The 22,222-nt window shown below is 33.8% G+C and overlaps 2 protein-coding genes across 2 annotated transcripts; one reads left to right on the top strand and one right to left on the bottom strand.

Moving 5' to 3' along the window:
- Window positions 1–886: 886 nt before the first annotated feature.
- Window positions 887–3,279, bottom strand: LOC126823556 (zinc finger protein 501). Its single transcript, XM_050552464.2, has 2 exons — window positions 3,240–3,279; window positions 887–2,395 (listed from the first exon to the last, which is right to left on the bottom strand). The coding sequence occupies exon 2, from the start codon at window positions 2,177–2,179 to the stop codon at window positions 923–925; it is 1,257 nt and encodes a 418-aa protein (XP_050408421.1). The 5' UTR covers window positions 2,180–2,395; window positions 3,240–3,279; the 3' UTR covers window positions 887–922.
- Window positions 3,280–6,302: 3,023 nt separating this feature from the next.
- LOC130013112 (retinoic acid receptor gamma-like) lies at window positions 6,303–14,928 on the top strand. Its single transcript, XM_056101653.1, has 7 exons — window positions 6,303–6,412; window positions 9,105–9,299; window positions 9,626–9,767; window positions 10,091–10,539; window positions 11,217–11,445; window positions 12,333–12,557; window positions 13,267–14,928. The coding sequence occupies exons 2-7, from the start codon at window positions 9,123–9,125 to the stop codon at window positions 13,503–13,505; spliced, it is 1,461 nt and encodes a 486-aa protein (XP_055957628.1). The 5' UTR covers window positions 6,303–6,412; window positions 9,105–9,122; the 3' UTR covers window positions 13,506–14,928.
- The last annotated feature ends 7,294 nt before the right edge of the window (window positions 14,929–22,222 follow it).

Consider the following 22,222-nt stretch of genomic DNA (forward strand, 5'->3'; position numbering starts at 1 on the left):
TGGAGTTATCTCCCTTCTAACATCTAACACCGAAAAAAATGAAATGAGCTCAGTAACAAGTGGTATCAGTGTTTCGTCGTGACGAATGAGCATCTAACAGATTTGGAACGCAGAACCACACAGGTGTATAGAAAACGTAACTTCAACAACGGTAGAACGACAAGTGTATAATTTTCTTACTGGGGCCTACCTGCCTTTGCTGAAGTCGTGAAGGGCTATCTTACAGTTAGAATAAAATATTTTTGCCGACAGAACGGGCCCTTGGGTGGGTGCCAATGTTTTGACTGCACTACAAACAGGCGTTACGAATCAAAACTATTCTATCTAGACCAGGGATGTCAAGCATGCGGACCGTGGAAAATATTTCAACAAACTTGCGTGTCGATAATTCTTATTAGAAACTTGCGGTGGAAACCATTTACTATTGTTTTCCGGTTTCAGTAAAACTCTGACTTCTGTACTGTATGTCATAGATATCTAGCTACGTTATATGTAATACAAGAGAATGCTGTGTTCAATATTATATCTTGGAAATTTGGAAACCAGTCTAAAAAATTACCTGTTTCAAGAACGTATGGCTTTGTTTTTAGGGCTAGCGCTAAATGATAAGGCCAGCTCAATTTTTCGTCATAGGTTACGAGATGTTAACAGGGCTAGCGCTAATCCCAACCCTAACAGATAGATCTTGCCTTGTTTTTAGAATTTAGTAAAGTTCAAGGACTTTTGACTTTATCTTGATATTTTTGTATATCTCCAGCCCACTTGATGTAAAATTTTAGCTCATGTGGCCCCTGAATCGAAATGAGTTTGACATCCCTGATCTAAACTAATCATAGTGTAATACGTCTAATTAAAAGTACATGCCAGGAATCAGGGACGACCACAATACTGTAAAACAAAAACAAAGCTTTTATTCAATTTTCTATATCGATGTAGAAATTTCAATTGACTCTTCGACTGGAACATCAGAATCAATCAGAACAACTTCTTCTACTAGACTTCTATCACAATTATAGTCTGTACAATTATTAGAATTGATCACTGCTGAGTCCATAACTACAGCTTGGATCGCGCCAACCGATAGTTCATCGTTAGATAGCGTTTGTGACATCCGTTTAGCACTTGATTTCCTTCCAGACGAGGCATCTATAACTTCTGTTTCAAGGGATATTCTTACACAAGTATCATCCTCGCCATTAGCCACGCCAATCTTGAAACCACGTGATTCATTTTTCAAACATGTCCTTTCCGTATCCCTGTTAATTTTACAAAGGGAGTTTGAGAATGATTGGATTAATGGCCGTTGATTTTCAGATTCCCGGGGATTATTTTGTGACACTTTCTCTTTTATTTTCACTATGAGACTGTCTAGTTTTGTATTTCGTTTTCTTGAAAATTGAGCATTTGTCGATTTCCCGACATTTGAATTCGTGGCTAATTTATCTTCCATATTGGAACTTTCGTCGATACATGTCGTTTTCTGATCTTCGCTATGACATAATTCGTGACGTTTGAGGTTATATTTATACGTGAACACTTTAAGGCAAACTAGGCACTGAAACTGTTTTCCGTTCGTGTGTGTAACATTGTGGGCTCGAAGAAGCGCGTTTCTCGAAAATCTCCTCTCACATTCTGAGCATTTGAACGGCTTCGTGTCACTGTGGCTTACAGTATGGCGCCTCAGATCGTTGGCAGACGTGAATGATTTGGAGCAGTCGTTACACTTATGAGGTTTATCCTCCGAATGGAACATCATATGCGCCTTTAACGTATGCCTTTTTTCGTAGCTCCGCCCACATATTTCGCACATATATCTGTTTTCTCCAGTATGGAACTTAGCATGGGACGTCAAATGTTTCTTAGAATCAAAGACCTTTTCACAAATGACACACTTTAAATCTTGTGTAGCGTGAACGCTTTGATGTCGATTGAAGTGAACTCTGCTACTGAATACCTTTTCGCATTTCTTACATTTAAATGGCGTATCTCTTGTGTGTATGACTAAATGTTGTTTAAGGTTGCTCCTATCTGAAAATCCTTTAGCGCAGAAGTCACACGAATACGGCTTCTCTTTTGCATGTATTCTGGCGTGTCGTACTAAATTCCACTGTTGTTTAAATACTTTACCGCACTCATTACATTTAATTAACGATTCCATTTTATTCAATTTCCTTGACATCTTTATAACGGTAGGTTTACCTTTACCAAAATTTTATTCCGTTTCGTTTGATTTTTTTATCATCAGAAGATTGTAATCTGCTTTGGATATTTTTTTGATGACGAAAGGGAGTTGGCCTATATTATTTACCATTAACCATTATTTATAAACTTTGATTTCTTTGAAGATTGTGGTTTTTCTCTGATTGACTGACGAAGAGAAGTAGTCCTATTCGTTCTAAAAAGAAATGAGGGAAGAAAATATTAAATATACATTATGGGAGATTAGATAACGAGTTGACAGTTCTCACTATAATAGTTAAAAACTAGATAATGTAAAGGGAATTTGCTGAAAATTTCAGTCAAATTGATCCACACTGAACCGAGAATATAGCAATTGAATTTTAGACCTAGCCTCGACAGTCTTACGATGATTTAGCCATCTTAAACTGGGAATCGAAACTGACTTATCCATTGTGTACCGAAACATTCATTTGGAGACATTGTCTTAATCATTTAATTCATTTAGTTACAGATTAATTCACTTTAAATCGCCCTTGAGAAAGATAGAAATTTGGGTTTAACGTCCACTCGACACAAACTAAGTCATTTCAAAACTAACATATAGTTCAATTTTATTTCAATAATCCGTTTGCCCGTGGGGTCTTTAGCAGTGGGTGGGATACCGGAAAGCTTGGAATCGAAACCATTCCCCTTGGCTTCATGACGGGCTTATGATCTAAAGCGCACACGTTAGCCCCCACCCCACCACCACCTGCTTAAATCGTTTCAACCATATGACCACGACAAGGCACGTAAATATGTATCGATATTTTTTTTTTCTTATACTAAATTCTAAAAATGTCTCAATGTGTATATGTCACATAAACCTGTTCATTAAAGTGACTAGTTACACATGTCTACTATGTGCCGAGATCGTTGGAGTGACCCGTGTAGTTCTAATAAATTATACACTGAATGAATTATCTTGTTAATCAAACTTCCATTTTATGTTATACTCTAACTTTACTCTTACAACTACAATCAGCCAAACACATTGCAAATTTGAGATATAATTTTACCTGCTGAAGCTAACGTTGGAGTGACTCGGTGACTTTCGGTAGACATTTGCTACCAGACACTCTAAGTCAAACTGGCAAAAGTTCTAACCACCGTCTACCTACTTCAATGAACCAAAGTTCATATTTTCTAGCTTGATTCATTAAGCATATTGTAATTGAAAACAGATTAATGTGAAAGAATATTACATTCGCCAAGAAGAGTGTGCACGAAATAATAAAATCGATAAAAAATCAAAGAAATCAGTGGGCTCAAACTGGCTTACATTATTATTAGTACAAGGATGCAATGCGCCACTTCTTATCATCCAATGCACCACGTTTGGAGCATGTGCCGGAGATTGACGATCCTTGCCCTTCACTCTGTATCGTTCACCTCTATGACTTACGACACAAATAATATTAGATTGCATTGGCGTTAAAGGATAATATTGGTGTCAGTCATTATGCATATGTGATAGAACTGGTTAAACACATTCCAAATATGATTTTAACACAGAGATCATTGCAACGATAGATGCGTTTTAAGATTTCAAGAAACGGAAGTGACGAGAGATAACAGATACACGGGCGAATTTCTGCTCACTAATAATTCCTTCGAAGACCAAAAGTTGTTATATGAGATTTTGGGAGGATATCTGACACTTTAAAAAATAATTGACTGTCACTAGATAAGAGAAAACGATAAAAATATAAAAAGTCCGTGCATTACCATGTTTGTACTAAGTATAGAATGAATAAAATCAAGGGAATGTGAGAATGACTGACACCAATATTGTCCTTTAACAGTAAATAAACTGATATGAGCGTTGACAAACTTTTTTTTAGTATTACCATCCGATATACAAGTGTCACGGTTGGATTGCTCCTCATTGATAATTTATAAGTAGGTCGCACGTGTTTGCAAGTTTTGTAAAAATAGAAAATGATCTAAAACCATCGGGATAATTAATAATAGGTTGCCAGGCAACATGATATACGCATTGTATACACTCCTCATTTACTGATTTTAAACTCTCCTATGGAAGTACTTGTAAAAAGGAATCATAATTGATAGATACTGTTTCTGAAAATATAATTAAAATTTGCAAGGAATATGACAGGGAAAACTGGCGTAGAATTAAACTCTGTAGTGAGGGTGCGAGTATTATGCATGTTTATCAACAATCGTATCATTCAGAGACTATGTATACGGGTGTATATTTTTTAACTGCTTTTGCGGAAACGCCCACAATCGATAGGGAACTTCTTTATGGCTACAAAATGGACATGTGAGGGTGCTCGAGCGAAGCCTTAAAGTGACTGCTCTTGAAAATTAAGTCGGTTAATTACTATTCAATGGCTTTCTATTTTCACCAGCCTGATTAAAATACTTGGCTTAAAGTGAATATTTTTCAAATCATAGGTTTTAGTTTTGGGGTTAGTTTTGGAAAGTCACTATAACAAGGCAACATGTCCCCCGGCTCAATCTCAAAATAAAGAGACAATACTTATTGATGTATCATTTTATAAAGCAAGGAACAGTCCAAACTGCATATTACCCTGCTTAACCGGAGCATAAAATACTCACTGGTGTAAGTAATAAAAGGCAGTTTGCTCATTGTTCAATTTATGGGGATGATTGACCGCATTTTTTATAGTTCACTGAACGTACTCGTTAACTTTTTTGAACGTAACCAAATCATTATGAATATATTGGCAATTGTAGGTTACTCGCTTCGCTGAAGCAGAATATTAGTTTGTGATGTGTGTTGAATGTAATCAGTTCGGTGAAACTAAACAAATGAAATGAAATGATGTTTAACGTCCTACTGTTCTGTTCCTATACTGGGCTAATGAAGACGGGCATACGCCATACAGTGTGTTATGAGGGAAATTTTGCCCGGGCAGCGGCACTATCGCCTACTCTTATATCGAATTCCAACTACCAGGGGATCTTTTACATGCATTCCTTGTCAGGCCCTCCGTTCTGCACCACTGACAAGGGGAAACCACGTCGGGAAACTAAACAAATATATGGTTAGAATATATGGATCTTACATATGCAAAACTAATTTCGTTTAAATTTCTTTTCGTTTGGGAGGGTGGGGGTGAGCAATTGGTTAGCACTTGCGCGCTGTATCATAAGGTCTGTCATTGAGTCAACTGGCGTGGTTTAGATTCCCCGGTTGTACGTGACAAGGTGTAGGGTTGCCTGCCCAACCTCGTGGGTTTTCTCCGGGTTCCTCCAACTGCTAAATACCACGCGCAAGCGAATTATTAAAATAAAATTCAACCATTTGTTAGTCCCGAAATGACCTAGTTTGTGTCGAGTGGACGTTAAACCCCCTCTCTCTCTCTGGTTATCGCGGCTATCGCCAATATTAACGGGTCCAAGTTGGGCGCTGTGTCGGTAGTTTTTACTATATCCCCTCGTCTTCATTAGTCAACGTCGAGCCCCATTTCATTTCATTTCTTTTATCTCCTACTAAATTTCGCATTATTCAGTGATACCTGGCGAGGAAAAATTTATTTAGCTGTATATTTTTTCCCTTCTTAACGAGATCTAATATAAAATCGGCGGTGCACCGGGACTTAAGACAGGTCTAGTGATCGATACGGGCAACGGGTCCAACACAATCTGCATATCTTATTTCAAAAACTCAAGCTCTCAAGGAAAATATATAAATTGTCAAATATAGTATATATTTTAGCTGTATAATAAGCCAGAATATGTGAATTTTATGATCATTTAGTGGTGAATATAGAATAGAATAGAATTGCATTGCATTCAAACGTCCAATTGAGGACTGCATACAATATACATAGTAAAAAATTATGGACGGGCACCACAGAGTAAAACGGGCACAAATTCTGAACACTCACATAGCCAGACGTCACAGCATATAAAATCCACATGACATCCTTTAATTTTTATAGGATTATTCAAGGATTATTTGAAATATATAAATGGCAGAATTTTAGTTTCTGTTTTAGTTTGTCTTAAGAACTATAGGCTATCTAGTTATAACGGTTACATATTTACTCTCGCAAGTCTCGTGTGGCTCGCCACAACTCGTCTACGAACTAGGTCACAAGACTTCAAGGCGAAGATAGGATTGTATTGAATAGGTCGTTGATAGAAAATGGATGTCGGTGAGAGATTGTTAGTAGTGGATTTTTATGTGTATTGAAATGTAAGTCTACATATTTTTTGTTTTTATACTGGCCTAGTCGACAAACAAATCATTAAGGCTAAGGATATAGAGTAGAATGCTGTCATTGTTGTCACGGGTTTACAAACGTCATAAAATCTATTTCCGAGTGTCATGTTTGGCTCGACTTGTCCGACAGTAGTTCGCCAGTCTGACATTGTTTATGGAAAGCGTGTTTTGTAATCATCTAATATTATTTATTAACTTACGGTAGTACGGTCAAATAGTAGATAATTTATTGATGTATAATCAGAGATAAATTTGTTTGGTTAGCACTAGCAGTGTTTTTGCTGAAACGGGGCATCGCGTACATTTGTTGATTTTTTGGTGTCAATATCGTCATGTGTTGCGTAACAGTTTTTGGTGACTATTTATCATTTCGGCATCAGGTGATTTTCTCGCTGTTTTTTTTTAGTGATTATTTATGCCTGGTCTAATCTTTATCTTAGATTGTGAATGGACACCCAAGATAGTAAACATACCGGTATATAATAATATTGTTCTGTAAATGTAATTTAAATAGAAATGAAGGTCCTATGTAATGTATAGGCCTACTATTCAGAAACTATTCTGCTCTGCTGACTGGGCTAATGTCATGAAGATGAGCATACGCCATAACAGTGTGCAATGTGGGAAATTTTACCTGGACAGCGGCGCTATACAGCATACATTTGTATCGAATTTCAACTGCCAAGGGATCTTTTACGTACACGCCATGTGTATGCGGGGTCTCACTTTTTCATCCCATCCAAATGGCTATACCCTGGCCTGGCCCTTTGTCCTGCAACCACTAACAAGGGGAAACCATGCCGGAAATTTCCGATGAACTTTCTCGGCCAATGCTGGGATCGATCACGGGACCTCCAGGTTATCGAGCCAATGTCTTACACATTGAGCCACCGTAACATAAAATGGCGATCATGTTTGATCCGACTCCCTTTTCTGTTTCCATCACTTTTACACCGAAAAACTGGCGGTTAGCCGTCCGTACTGTGACCACATGGAACTTCCTACTTTCTGTTAGGGTTAGGATTAGGGTTAGGGTCAGGGTCCTGTCTCACGAAATTTTAACTAAGATAAAATCCAAATTTTAGTAATTTGATTGGATAATATTAGATTGATTTTGGTGCTTAGCCAATCAAAATTGAAGTATCTACTAAAATTTGGATTTTATCTTAAGTTAAAATTTCGTGAAAGAGGGCCCAGGTATTTAAGATTGAAACACAAAAATGGAAGTCACATCAAACATGAATGCCCATAAAATAACACAATTGTGTGAGCATATAAACTGTAGCTTTGATACAGGTTAATGATTTTCAGTTTTAAACATCAACTGAAGATTGTTGCCACAAGAGTAAATATATCTTGGACCAAGTCATATTGACTCAAACTTTTATTGAAGGGAATTATCTTAAAAGTAGCTGTACTTCAACATGTTATTGTAACAATCTACCCAGAGTAATCATTAATTGTTGACTGTATTGATTGATTACCAATACCATTAGGTTATTTTTCATTCAAGAAATTGTTATTTTAGTGGAAACACAAAATGTCGGGGTCATTCAGGTTGGATTTTGTAGGAATAGAAGACCATTCCACAACCACACTGCCAATAATTTACAATCTTTGGTAGTTTTGATACCCACATTTTAATAGATCCTTTCATAGTACTCTGTGATGTGTCATACTAGGCCTTCCATCATACACCACTGACAAGGGGGGGTCAGGGTGGATAATTTTAATGATAAACGTGGTTGACCAGCACTGGAATCAAACCTCCAGGGTATCAAGTCAGCACCTTCCCAGATAACGTCATGATGCTAATTTGACGTACATTTTACGATCAATTTGCTCATCTTTTTAACGCCAGAAAATGTAAATTTTACATAGAGATTATCACCATTTTTTATTTAAATCCAACTTAAATGCAATGTCATTTTTTAATGGAAATCTTATGTAAATTTTACTCACTGAACCACTTGGCAAAAGTGATATGTAGAATCAAATTCATATAGGCTAGTATTTATAATATTTATTTTTATCCATCTACTTTCGGCTCATTTACACAGAATTGAATGTTACTTGTTTATTAAAGATTATATGTAAGAATTAGATAGAGAGCTGACCATTCCATATAAACTGTGTTGTGTTTTTCTGACCATTTTTATTCTTATTATAATAGTTCGAAAATAGTTCATGCAATATGAATATATTGAAAATTTCATTCAAATTGTTCCATTGCTAGTAAATATATTAGCTTTTGAAGGCTTAGCACGATGTGTGCTTTAATTGCTCCACCGTACTGGTTGTTTGAAGCTTAGCCTCGCTTCACCATTTTTAAATTAAATTAAAATATGGCAGAACCATTTGAATCTTCTTAATATCGGAGATCTGATTGCATAGAGAGTTGATTATGGTCTTGTAGTGTTAATAAATGTCTCATTCATAGTTTATCAAAGATTTCAGGCCTAACGAAAGACATAAAATAAAACCAAGTACGAACAATCCAAACCATAAGACAGAATTCGAAGTCCTAAAAAACGTTAAAGACATGCAATAGGCAGATTTATCTCTTGCATAATGTATGTTTAAGAAGTCAATCAAATTTTCAGATTATCTTGTAGGCCTACTTTTTGGGCCACTTGCTCATATGCACCACTTGTATCCTTGACAGATAAAGTGACCAATAAAAATGGAAATAATGGAGACAGATGAACCGCTAAAAGGAGACATGGTAGAGACAACAAAATCAACAGCTAACATGGCTAAATCAAGTTCCAGCAATAATATGTGTTTACCACCATGTCGGATATGTGGAGAGAAAGCATCAGGTTTTCACTATGGTGTCAATACATGTGAGGCCTGTAAGGTAATTTTATAAATTTTGTATTAAAACTAGGGTTACATTTTTTAAACTACATTAAAATCAAAACAGTTTGGAAAATATAGGTTGAAGCCCATCTTAGTAAGCAAACTCTTCAATTAAATTATACTCATACATTGTAATTCAACAAATGCAGTATTGGTCAATATAGTTAAAAAACTTCCATTTACTTTCTGCAAATACATTTGGAGCAGAACATTTTTATTCTGTTGAGGGTCATTTGAAATTAAACTGCAGAAGGAATATAGCACATTTATGTCTAACCATAAAATTGTTTAAGTATTTAGTTTTAATTGGGGTTTTTTTTTCAGGGCTTTTTCCGTCGAAGTTTAAAAAAGAAAGGAAAGTATAAATGTTTTGATAATCAAGATTGTAAAATTGGACCCGGGAAAAGAAATGGCTGTCCACATTGTCGTTATGAGAAATGTTTAGCTGTTGGCATGTCTAAACAAGGTTAGTATTTATTCATTTATGAAGATAGTATAATCAGTGGTGTATACAGGATCTTTGTGATCAGCCTACCAATCAACAGCTATGCTCCAGAAAATGCTGCAAAATGTTGATTTTGAGTCATTTGACTGGCTTTCTAATCAAGTGTTGTTAATGTGCTATCCTCACAGGCCCAGAATATAGTTTTCTTACAATACAGGACCTAATTCTTCAGATTTATTTAGCATGGACCTCTGTGTAAAACTTTTCATGGAAGTTATCCTTTGTTTTGGTTTTTTTAACTTAATTTTAAGATGGGCAGTTGCCACCTATTTTTATTTTTTCAGCAATTAAAACTGGTCGATATACTCACAAAAAACGTACACAAGATATACTGGAAATAAAGAAACTTCAAGAACTTCAAGGATTTACTGATAAATGTATTTTAGATAATTTACGTGATGATACAACACCTGTGGATTCACCTGGTTCTATTAAGGATATATGTTTAGAATCAGAGGATCCTCTTCTGTCAGAAAATGATAATTTAAAGTTATTGTCTGAGATTGCGATAGATACAGATCTTTTTGCGAGGGACTGTAATACTAGTCCAGCGAGTTCAACATCTACTTTAGAATTCTGTTCAAAATTCAGCCCAGGCAAAAAAGAAATCCTTTTGGATCCTGACAAATTAGAGGAGATTGTACAAAGACTCACTGCTATTCATAGTGAACATGTCCAGTGTTTTTCTGCATTGGATAATAAAGAAATGGAAGAAAAAACAACAGAGTACTATGTAAGTATATTTTGGTGATTTTCAATACTGTAGTTTGAAATAACGGTTTTGAGTAAAGATCTTGAAACCTATTTCTGTGTTGAGTAGGCTTTTTAGAATGATCAGCAATAAAGACAAAGATGAATATCTAAATGAAATAGCAGTCCAGAATACAATCCTGGAGTGGCATTTAGCAATGGAGCATACGAGTTTCAACCAACAAGCGTTCTCTCTTCGTAATTACCAACATTTGGCATGCTCTGCAGATGAAATAAACAAGCCAGCCAAACTATATGAATTCATTAAAAGCTTTTGATGGGTCTTTGTCTTAATTAAATGTTAAATAATCAATTTGAGTACATTTATTTTATTAAAATCCAAGACTCAGACGAATTAACACCTTTTTAAAAGTATAGTAGATTGGTACCAGAATCCTTTGTACAGTGATACAATTTTAAATTAAACCAAAATTGTTTATGCATAGGCAATATTGTCTCAGTAATGAACTTTGCTTGTCTGTATTTAAAGACGTTTTAATCCAGGATTTGTTTCAGTCGCAAAATAAAATGCAGAATCGGTAACATAAAAAGCACTGAATAATGAATATATTCGTTCAACTTTATTGGTACAATCTAAATCCATCTGTATCAATTATAAAGTCACTTGGAAGATTTTATTTGGGTTCTTTGTTTTTTCAGGAAAAATATAAATTAAAAACTGAAGTGTTTGGTAAACTTTCTTTATTATCTATGGAACAGTATAAAGATTTCTACGATATAACGGGAATAGACATTGACGATCGTCAACCTAAATGTCTTCAAATGGCTACAACTATGGAGGGTTGTATCCGTCGCTTAATTGCATTCGCCAAGTCCATCCCAGGTTTCACAGATCTCAGTATAGAAGATCAGTCTAATTTATTAAAATGTAAGTTTATTAAAACCTTTTACTTATTCCTCATAGCAAATCAAACAGATAAAACCTACAAACGCAACATACTTTGTGTTTGAATAGTTTGTTTAAAACAAACCATCACTACCTATATAACATTTTGTGATTTATTAAAAACAAACCTACACAACCTAGCTATTACATCTTTGAATAGTTTATTAAAACATACCAACACAACATATTTTATATTTTAATAGTTTATTAAATCACACCAGTACAACATATATTTGAATAGTTTATTAAAACACATCAACACAACATATATTTAAATAGTTTATTAAAACACATCAACACAACATATACTTGAATAGTTTATTAAAACACATCAACACAACATATATTTGAATAGTTTATTAGACAACACACTCTTTCTTATATTTGAATACTTTATATAAAGCTAACCAACACAATCAATCTTATATTTGAATAATTTATTAAAACACCCCCGCACAACATATATTATATTTGAATAGAATATTAAAACACACACACTATCTTATATTTGAATAGATTATTAGAACCGTGGACCTTATGATACTGTATTATAAGGTCCATGTTAGAACACACCAACACATGAACACAAAATATCTTGCAAGAATCCTTGACAGTTTAGAATTCGAAATAAGAGTAGGTGTATTGCCACTGTCCGGACAAAATTCCTCTCATAGCACTGCAATGTTGTGCAGAAAAGTAGGACATTAAACACCATTTCGTTTCAGTTAATTTAAAACACCAGAACAAAACCTATCTTATATTTAGGAATTGTTGTACGTGGTCATGATGCCTGTTGACTGTTGTGCTTTTTCAATCTAAAAACATTTTCTCGAAACATTAATCATTTGTTGGCATTTTCTATTTTCCAGCCTCAAGATTTGAATTTTTCTTCTTAGGCTTCTATAGAGGTTATAATAACAAAATTAAAACAGTTATCTCACCAGCAGGTAATTGTATGTATTATGAAGAAGTTCAAAATGTCATCAAAGGAGATTTTATATTAAAGTGTTTTCAGTTTGCTGACAGCTTGAAGAAACTAGATCTTCAGTATGATGAAACAGTCATATTAAAAGCTATTGTTTTACTGTTTAGAGGTAATATACATTTCCTACCATATTATATGACATTAAGGGGTGTTAGGTGATCTTGTGGTCTAATTTCTATGCTTTAGAACCTATGGTTCGTCATTGAGTCAAGTGGCGTGGTTTCGAGCACGGGGAATATTGAAATAAAATTGTACCATATATGTTTGTCCCAAAATGACCCACATGTTGTTTGCGTCAAGTGGACGTCAAACCTGATTTCTCTCTATATATTTATATATATATATATGACATTTTAAAGGAATGGTTGTCCAGTTTAAAAGCAAATATAGAAAGTTTCAGAACATATGCAATAACAACTTATTGCCTCATATTGATATAGATCACTTCTTGCATAAGTTAACATTATTTTCATCCAAGTCTGAAATGGGGTTTATCGTCCTACTGTTATGCTCCGACTGGGCTAATGAAGATGGGCATATGCCATACAGTGTTCTATGAGGCAAATTTTGCCCGAGCAGCAGCACTATGTTCTACTCTTATATTGAATTCCAACTGCTGAGGAATATTCAATGTATACATGGGACCTAGACAGCTGTCCTTGTTAGACCCTGAGGGTTGAATGGCTAAATGGTTAGCGTGTGCGCGCTGTATCATAAAGTCTGTCATTGAGTCAACTGGCCTGGTTTCGATTCTTTTATTTAGTCAGTTTAAAAGTTTACATTTCACAAAATCTTTTAATATTGACTACTTATTTCAGATCGCTGTGAATTAGAAAATCCTGATAAAGTGGAAGAACTACAGTGGCCATTGGTTCAGTGCTTAATTTATCTGGTTAAAAAAAATCATCCTGATCAGCCTAATTTTTTTGGAAAAATAATGGACAGACTAATGGAAATTCGAACAATATCAGAAGAAAATAGTGTAGTTATGAAACACCTATTATTAATTCCAGCTATCCAGAAAAATCCTTTATTATTAGAATTTATATCATTTTAGTACAAAAGAGATGTGTATAGCCCAACCATAACTGTACACAAAGAGAGCATTTTTGACTTTCAATAAACCATAAATATGTGCAACATGTATTAGTGAATTTGGATTTTATTGAATGTTTGTGTTCTTACTATGAAGCAAAACTTTAATATTGTGATAAATCAAACAAAAGAAAAGACATATATACACACACAGATGAAGACAAGAAATATGTCAGTAGTTTTTTTGATGCTTACATATGTGTACAATTATTTGTCTTATATTTTACCTGTTGATTAGGATTTTTTAAAACCAATTTCTTGTCAGTGGGAAGAAACAGAAGAACCATCACATAAAAACACTTGACTCAATGACAGACCTTATGATCTAAATCCTATGTATTAGACCATTCGGTCATCCAACACCCCACTGCCCTCCAGTGCTTAGAATATGCTTTAAGTATTTTGTCCAGGCCAGTGTTTTTTTTGCATCATTAAGTGTCAATACTTTGTATTTTACAACATATATTGTTATAAAGATTTAAATTTTAAACCTCATCAATTTCTACAACAAATTGGTTGGAAATATATTTTTGTTTTGTGATATATTTACAAAGTTCTCTTTTCCTAAACACAATTTACACCCTTCCTTATTTTAAGCGAAATTCCTGATTTTCTTTTGAAATATGGTACAACCAAATTCTAAAACACTTATGTTTTGTGCATATTCGACCTATGGTCCCAAAACTGATTCTGTACTCTTGCATTTTCTTGTTCTTCTTGTGGCAAAGCCTTTTGAAAGTGACTATGGTTCCTTGATCCTTTAATTGGAGTACCATCAACATGTGAAACTTGGCATTCTTGTTTTTTTTGATAATTGCACATCGTACACACTTCCAAAATGACTGCAATGACATCATGGTTGTTAATTCCTGGTTCATGCTCATTTATATAATAATAATTGTTACAATTTCTATCGGTCTATATGTGTCAATCTGATTAATATACAGATCTAAATTTCATTTTGTTTAAATTGTTTATATAAGTGTAGAACCTACACCGTTGGCAAATATATATCATTAGAATCATTATTTCTAGTCTAGCCCTAGACTTTAAAGATGGGTTCCCAGAAAAGTATTTATTGGGTGGTTATTTCCAATAAAAGTATGGCAATTTTGGTATATATGGAAAGTAGAGATATCCAATCTTACTAGAAAAATACTGGATTCCCTGAAAAACACTCATGGAGCGTATACAGGACAAAAATGTAATGGTTCCCCTAATCGACAGCCCATCTATTAGGAATTTCTGCATGCATGATGTCAAAGGTCACACGCGAAATTTGAGCGCTTGATGTACAAGTTGATAAACTTTATGAAGAGTTAGACGTACAACACTTTCTGAGATAAAAATGACGAAAAAAGACACGGGTAGTGGATTATCCGATAAATTAATTAAGATTCAATTCTCCTCTGACTTCCAAGAGAGGTAAGTCACGTGACGTAAACATGACCTGGTTTGATCGAATTTTTATAGCAGGGCATTCCTTCGCAATTACAATGTTTGAGAAGGATTTGAAGCAAAATTATGACAAATTAATTAGTTTGAATATGTTTTTAGTCCATACATGTATATACCATTAAATCACCCAGTTTGTACGCGGGAATTTATCTTTAAGAACATGAAATGATAGAACCTATTGCCCATTATTTCTATAGGCCTATTTGTGTAATAGGCGTTAAGGACATGGTATTTATTGTGTATTTTAAAAGAGCTCTAAAATGTATTCCATAGTATAGATAGATTTGTTAGTCCCAGATTAGTCAAACTAATAGGATTCAGTTTAAGGACAGACATGGGTATATTGTAAAAAAAAAAAAAACTTGTATCGCCAGCAACCAGCATTGTTACTAGAACATTTATTTGAGGAGTAAACTATATGATTTTGTTTCTACTTATTTGTAAATTGTGCTATGTACATTAACCATTGTAAGTCAACAAATTATATCTGTGGCTTGATTCAATGCCACCATATTTCTTTCACAACCAATCAAATGCCTTGTTTGTATATAAACCTGATCATCCAGTCATTTAAGCATTTTACATTTTAACTACATTTATATGTTAGACCTAAGGCAACACAAATAAAATAAGTTGTTTCTCGGGCACCGCCCGCACGCAAAATTGGTTGTGCATGCGGCCTATTTATTAGTCTTGATGAAAAATAAAAAATATGTAACGCCCGCCCGAACATCGATAAGCAAGTCATAAAAAGAATATGCCGCATGTATCTACATGCCCCATACTTGAATATCCATTCAAATGTATTAAACTGATTCAGATGTAAACGCTCATTTACAGGTCTTTTTTATTGATATCGAAAGAACCTCCATTTTTGTATCACATGATTTTAATTACCTCCCCTTGTGAACTAGAATTTGATTCGTGTTAAACACCGAAAGTCATTGACAACAATGCAATGTATTTCAATCATTCGATCTTAATCGGCTCATTATTGCCAGCTTCAGTCGGTCCATGTTTGAAAAAATCCTACTTACAAAACAATGAATCGTAGAACAGGTTAATATTATAGTAGTCACCATACCTTAGTCAGAATCTGGGTCATTAGCACATTTAACGGTAGTTTTGATAATCCGGAAAATAATAATTGGATTACACATTTAATGGTTTTACTGACCAGTTGTTAGTTAAATTTAAATAGTCATTCGATATAAACCCCAGATAGAACACCAAATATCCTGAGAAACACACCGAATATCCTGGGAAACAGTCATTTCCCGAATCCTGATGACACGTGACATGCATTGGTTGGAATTAGGTCAATCATTATAAACCAGCGATACTAGATTTAGATCTAAGTGTCATTTACCGTGATGATTATTTCTGATACACATGCTGACAGAGGCTTACTCTTTAAAATATTGTCGTTATTATGGACGGCTATTAATAGTCGTACGGAATTTTATTTTAAACCAATTTCAATTATGGTTGTCACCATTACCATTAGTAAGCTACATTACGTGAATTAAATATGGAAAATTATTTTCCTTTCATTCAGTGTTTGAGTAGACTTGATTTTTGGGTTTATGTTCTAAGTATGTATAATATATAACTGAAAGCAAAACCGTAGACAAGTAATGACTTTCTCATTAAAAAAAAAAAATACAAGGCCGCCCTCCCACCCCAACAATTTTCAACAATAGCCAAATTTTATTTTGCACCATCCTCTAGCCAGAAATGAGGTAAAAAAAAAAATAAACCGCCCTCCCCCCCTACAGTTTCAGCTGTCAGTTGCCCGAGAAACAAGACATTTATTTTGTGTAGCCTAATTACAGAAACTGGATAATTATTCTTACCTTAGAACAAAACTAATTTAACGTATTGCAATTAATTTAGAAAATTACAAGACGTAAAAAATTTTTGTAAATATCCATATCATTTGCATTCCATTTTGATTAAAATAAATCATTTAACATGTGTTAATATACCGGTGGTTTTGACAAACTAAAAAATATATAAAAGCTCAACTGAAGAACCGAGTGCCAAATTTTATTATTCAACTGTTTCAAGTTTACAAGAAGTCCTTTACACCTCCAGTTAGATATTTTATAATAATATGTTTTCGCTGGTCGATATCATTACCGCTAAAGTGGTATGCATTTATTAATAAAGATTATTCTTTCTTTTGTTAAATAATCTAATAAGATAAAGCTAATCTTTATCATAAATCTCTCTTTCTATTCAAAATTTGAATTTGCTTTCATGTTTTTGAGTATGTTTTCTGAAATTATACATGTCTCACTTTAAAGATGCAGGTCTTTTTGCTAGCTTCAAATGTTATAGGGGGGGTTGGATGGCTGAATGGTTAGCGTGCGCGCGTTGTATCATAAAGTCTGTCATTGAGTCGACTGGCGTGGTTTCGAATCCCCGGTTGTACGTGGCAAGGAGTAGGGTTGCCTGTCCAACCTCGTGGGTTTTCTCCGGGGCCTCCGGTTTCCCCCCACTGCTAAAGACCCCTACGCGCAAGCGAATTATGTAAATAAAATTAAACCATATGTTAGTCCCGAAATGACCTAGTTTGTGTCGAGTGGACGTTAAACCCCATTTCTCTCTCTCTCTCTCAAATGTTATATTAAATTATTATTTAGACATGTATTTACATGACAAGCCCAAAACCAACTCTCTAGTTCATCAGATAAAAACACCACACCATTTAATAATATAATGATAAAATGGATAATCAAGACTTTATTATCGTAGCCTAACAATCGAGACTTATCTTAATATATTAATTTTTCATGATCAATTTTTCAATTATTATCGCAAGAACAGACATCCCTTTATCTAAATCTTACATATAATGTATGTATCTATATTATTTAGATAGATTTTTAGAATATTTATTATTATTAGAATATAATTATCATTTAGATATTTTATAAACTTTTTGTTATAATTTAATTGTTATTCAATATAATTGTTATATATTGGTGCCAGTGTTAGTGTGTTCTTAGTTTTTATAGAATAAAACTTATCAAATCTGTTTAGGCCATACAAAGAAAATAATTTGGTTCTTGGATAATCCCTACCAAAAATCTGATGTGGAAGCGAGTTATTATTTTTTTTTTTTTTTTTTTTTTTTTTTTCCAAGGATAACAGTTAAATGACTTCTCATAAACATCACAGGTTTTGCAATTATCTCATGTTGTTTATAGTTTATGATTATCCAGTATCATTTATGCTTGTTAATAACATTTATCAGGGTAGCATACTTGATAAATGAGCATATCGCACATTTTGGGATTATTTCAAATTTACTTCCTGTAACCAGAGAAAAAAATTTAAATGTGGTAATTAATGAGACTTTTTTTTTTTTAAATTAAAAACGGGTCATCCGTCCTGTTTTAAATGACGTGGGATTATCTAAGAAACAGAATATCTTTTTATTTATATGGCCTAATCCTAATATGGATTTTTATATATTGAGATCGCGAGTGGATTATACACGGTTTCTACCTGCAGTAGTATAAAATGATAAATACTGTATGATACAAGATTGTTATTGGTATATAGTTTTTATTAGAGTATTCTCAGTTTATGGAAATGTCAATTTGAGATGATTTTACTGTAAATATTGTTATTGTAAATTATCTGATTAATTCTTTCGTTAAAAACATTATTCCGTCCTGGATTATATATCTACAAATATATGCACGTCCAGATGAAACACTCTACTTCTTATAAATCTATGCAATCTATCTCTTGAATTGACCACATAAAATAGCTGAGGTCAGATAATTATCTTTAACACTGTGACCAACAAATAATCAAGTGAATGCAGAACTTAAACTTTCAAATAAAGTCAGACTTAAATGTTAAAAGTATCAAGTTAATTATAAATGGAGTATAGATAATTTTAATTTTAAAATATTCACATTTAGAAGTAATCATGAAGATGCAAAAAGATAAATTTAGAATATATACACAATACAAAATATAATTGTTCTTGGGACAATTCATCCATAAAATCTGATGCAGGAGGGAGGTTTTTATATTCGAAATTATCCGAGAGACAATTTTTTTTTGTCATATGGTTTAAAGTACAACTTTGACTGATGTAAGATCTGCATACTTGCACTCTGTGGTCTTTATTTATTCAAGATATATGCATGGGATTTGGAGAACAGGATTAGCCTCTTCTATACATAGTCTGCTTAATATACCTCTGCTCTTTAATAATATTGTTTGTACGTGACAAGGAGTTGGGTCGCCTGTCCAACCTCGTCGGTTTTCTCCGGGACCTCTGGTTTCCTCCCACTGCTAAAGACCACTATGCGCAAGTGATTTATTTAAATAAAATTAAACCATGTTTTAGGGCCGAAATGGCCTAGTTTCTGTCGAGTGGACGTTAAACCCCATTTCTCTCTCTTTAATAATATTGTACTATGATTTTTGAACAGTGTCAAATAGTATACAAAACATTTTAATAGAATTTAAAAGGCAGCTTTTCATATATCTTTTATAGAAAAAAAAAGATGTTATTTAGTATGTTTGATGTCATTGTTTTGGTTAAACCAGTTATTAAATTTGTTAACAAATTTTGTTATTTTATAGAGATCCAATAGATGAATCAATATGTATTTATTTTCGGGCATTCATTGACTAAATATAATTTTTTGAATCTTTGTGTTTAATTTCGTTTGGTCCCTGTCATGTATCATATAAAAACCACCTTGTTTAAGTTTCAGAATGATATAATGTGTTCAAAACACATTAAATATCATTGATTTAATCGTGTCTGTGAATATACTAGTAAATGATACAGATACAACATGAACTCTCGGCATCGGAGCATTGAACTGTAATTGTTGTCAATTCATAAGAACTGTACCGGTAAATTGTGCTGTATGTAGATTGAATTAATTATATATGTTAATTAATACCAATAAATGATGTCAATACTGTGAAATTGTCGGAACGTGAAATCTGCGCATCAAAGCATTGAACTGTAATTGGGCTGCATGGAGATTGTGATGAGACACTACTTTAAAATCTAGTTTTTGTCACAATGTAGCAGTGATTATGACCTATATCTTGACACTCTCCTTGTATCATATGTTTATATGTAAATCCTGAATAATACATTAATCAGCACAGCGTGAAGTCGTCTTTATTATGTTATTTGATCCCTCATTTACAATCCAGATATCTTATACTTATGCGTTATATTTATCAATAAGAAAACAACCTATATATATCTTATCTTACCCAGTATATTTATTAAACATACATTATGCAAGAGCTAAATCCGCCAATTGCAGATCTTTCTTTAGGCCTGAAATGTTACCTAAACTATTAATTAGACATTAATTAACTTATCCAAACGATAATCGACTCTCAATGTCATCTTATGTGTCGTTGGATTTTCACTGGATTTGAATCCTATATGCTGCTCAACGCTAATTGATGATTAAATCCAAAAATGGATAATCGAGACTATGATTTTTATCGTACCGACTTTAGTAATGATGAACGGGGCTATATCTTGTTTCAGAGTGGAGCAATTTTCAACATATTATATTTACGTTATCTATTTTTTTAACTATTATGGTGAGAACAGTCAACTCTTTATCTAATCTCTCATAATGCCTCTTTAATAAAAAATATACCATCATTTCAAATCTATATATTACTGGCTAAAGGTCCTGATTAAAGCGGGAGAGTGACTGGCTGCTACCAGGGGCCCCCGAATTAGTACGATAAATAAATATGTCATTTATTATGTTGTATATGTCTGTGCCAAATAAATTTGTCTATCTACCTTACTGATTTACAAATTGCATTTGAACGAGTGCTGCGGACAATAACCAGAATATGCCCCATATTCACTGTTGATGCAAGGGCCCCAAGTGACATTTTCAGCCAGGGCCTCCTCGATCATGCAAGCTTAATCTGGCTCTGACAGGCTATACTGTAGCATGTTTCTCATGCAAATTTGGTTTTTAACTTGGGGGGGTCGCACACACCATATCCTTATCTGTGTACAGCTTTGTCTATAGTAAGTCACGGTGGTTCAATGACCCTTTTTCTAAGTTTACATCTTCAGGTTCATGCAATCACTCAATTGGATTACAATTTGATGTCAATTTTGTTTGATTTTATTGTATTACTGGTGTTATAATACATTTATTAAAGATGCATTATGTAAGAGCTAAATCTGCCTTTTGCAGGTCATATTTCTGGCTTCAAATGTTACATAAATTATTATTTAGACATTTATTCTCATGACAAGCCTATAATCAACTGTCTATGCTATTGGATGGTTTGGATATTAAGTGGATTACACCATCCATGTCATTTAATTGGTTAAGTTAAATTGGAAAATCAAGAGTTCATATATTATCGTAGCAATGACAGTCGAGAATACACTATTCTTGTCAAAACTCCAAACATTCATAACTTTTCAATATATTCAGCTTTCATTATCTATTTTTAAACTATTATATCTAGAGCAGCCACCTGTAAATCTACATAATGCATGTTTAAGAGAAATATTGTTTTTTTGTTCGACCATTGACCATCAATCTTTTCATATTGAAGTTTTTAGCTGTAACTTATTATAGCTGAAATATTCTGTTTATTTTGTTGGACTTTAAATGTTTTGTTTTTGAATTTGCACAGATATTTTCTTGTTTGTGTATGCATATTAATCCTGAAATATATTCAGTTAACATTAATTTTGTTTTTAAAAAAAATATGTTGGGACTATCATACAAATTCAATAATTCTGGTTGCACACTATCAGAGATCATACAGTGTGCTATGCAGAAAATTTTGCCAGGGACCTCAGTTTTTTATTCCATCCAAATGACTAGACATCGTCCTTGCCAGGCTATTCCTTCTGCATCACTGACAAGGGAGAACTAATGCCGAAAAATCTAGATGAACTTTTTTGGCTAACGAGAGATACGTAGAATCAAACCGGTCCATAACCGAAGGTCAATAGGCCTACCCGTCACATCGGTCCACAAAAAAAAAGAGAGACACATACTTATCTAGTCGCCTCCTACTTCCGATTTCCAAGGCATTATAGTCCAAACCTTGACTCTCATACAAATAAACCATTTGGTACTATTTCGTACCTATATCATATCAAACCCCTCGGGCACCATGTTGAATCGCACAGTATTTAACATTCTCAAACCTAAATACTTTATGGAA

Source organism: Patella vulgata, chromosome 6, assembly GCF_932274485.2.
Source record: "Patella vulgata chromosome 6, xgPatVulg1.2, whole genome shotgun sequence".
Classification (NCBI taxonomy): domain Eukaryota; kingdom Metazoa; phylum Mollusca; class Gastropoda; family Patellidae; genus Patella; species Patella vulgata.

Coding starts and splice junctions, on each gene's coding strand:
- LOC126823556 (XM_050552464.2), bottom strand. CDS start 2,179: ATGTCAAGGAAATTGAATAAAATGGAATCGTTAATTAAATGTAATGAG.
- LOC130013112 (XM_056101653.1), top strand. CDS start 9,123: ATGGAAATAATGGAGACAGATGAACCGCTAAAAGGAGACATGGTAGAG. Junction 9,300..9,625: donor ATACATGTGAGGCCTGTAAG/GTAATTTTATAA, acceptor TTTTTTTTTCAG/GGCTTTTTCCGTCGAAGTTT. Junction 11,446..12,332: donor TCAGTCTAATTTATTAAAAT/GTAAGTTTATTA, acceptor TCTATTTTCCAG/CCTCAAGATTTGAATTTTTC.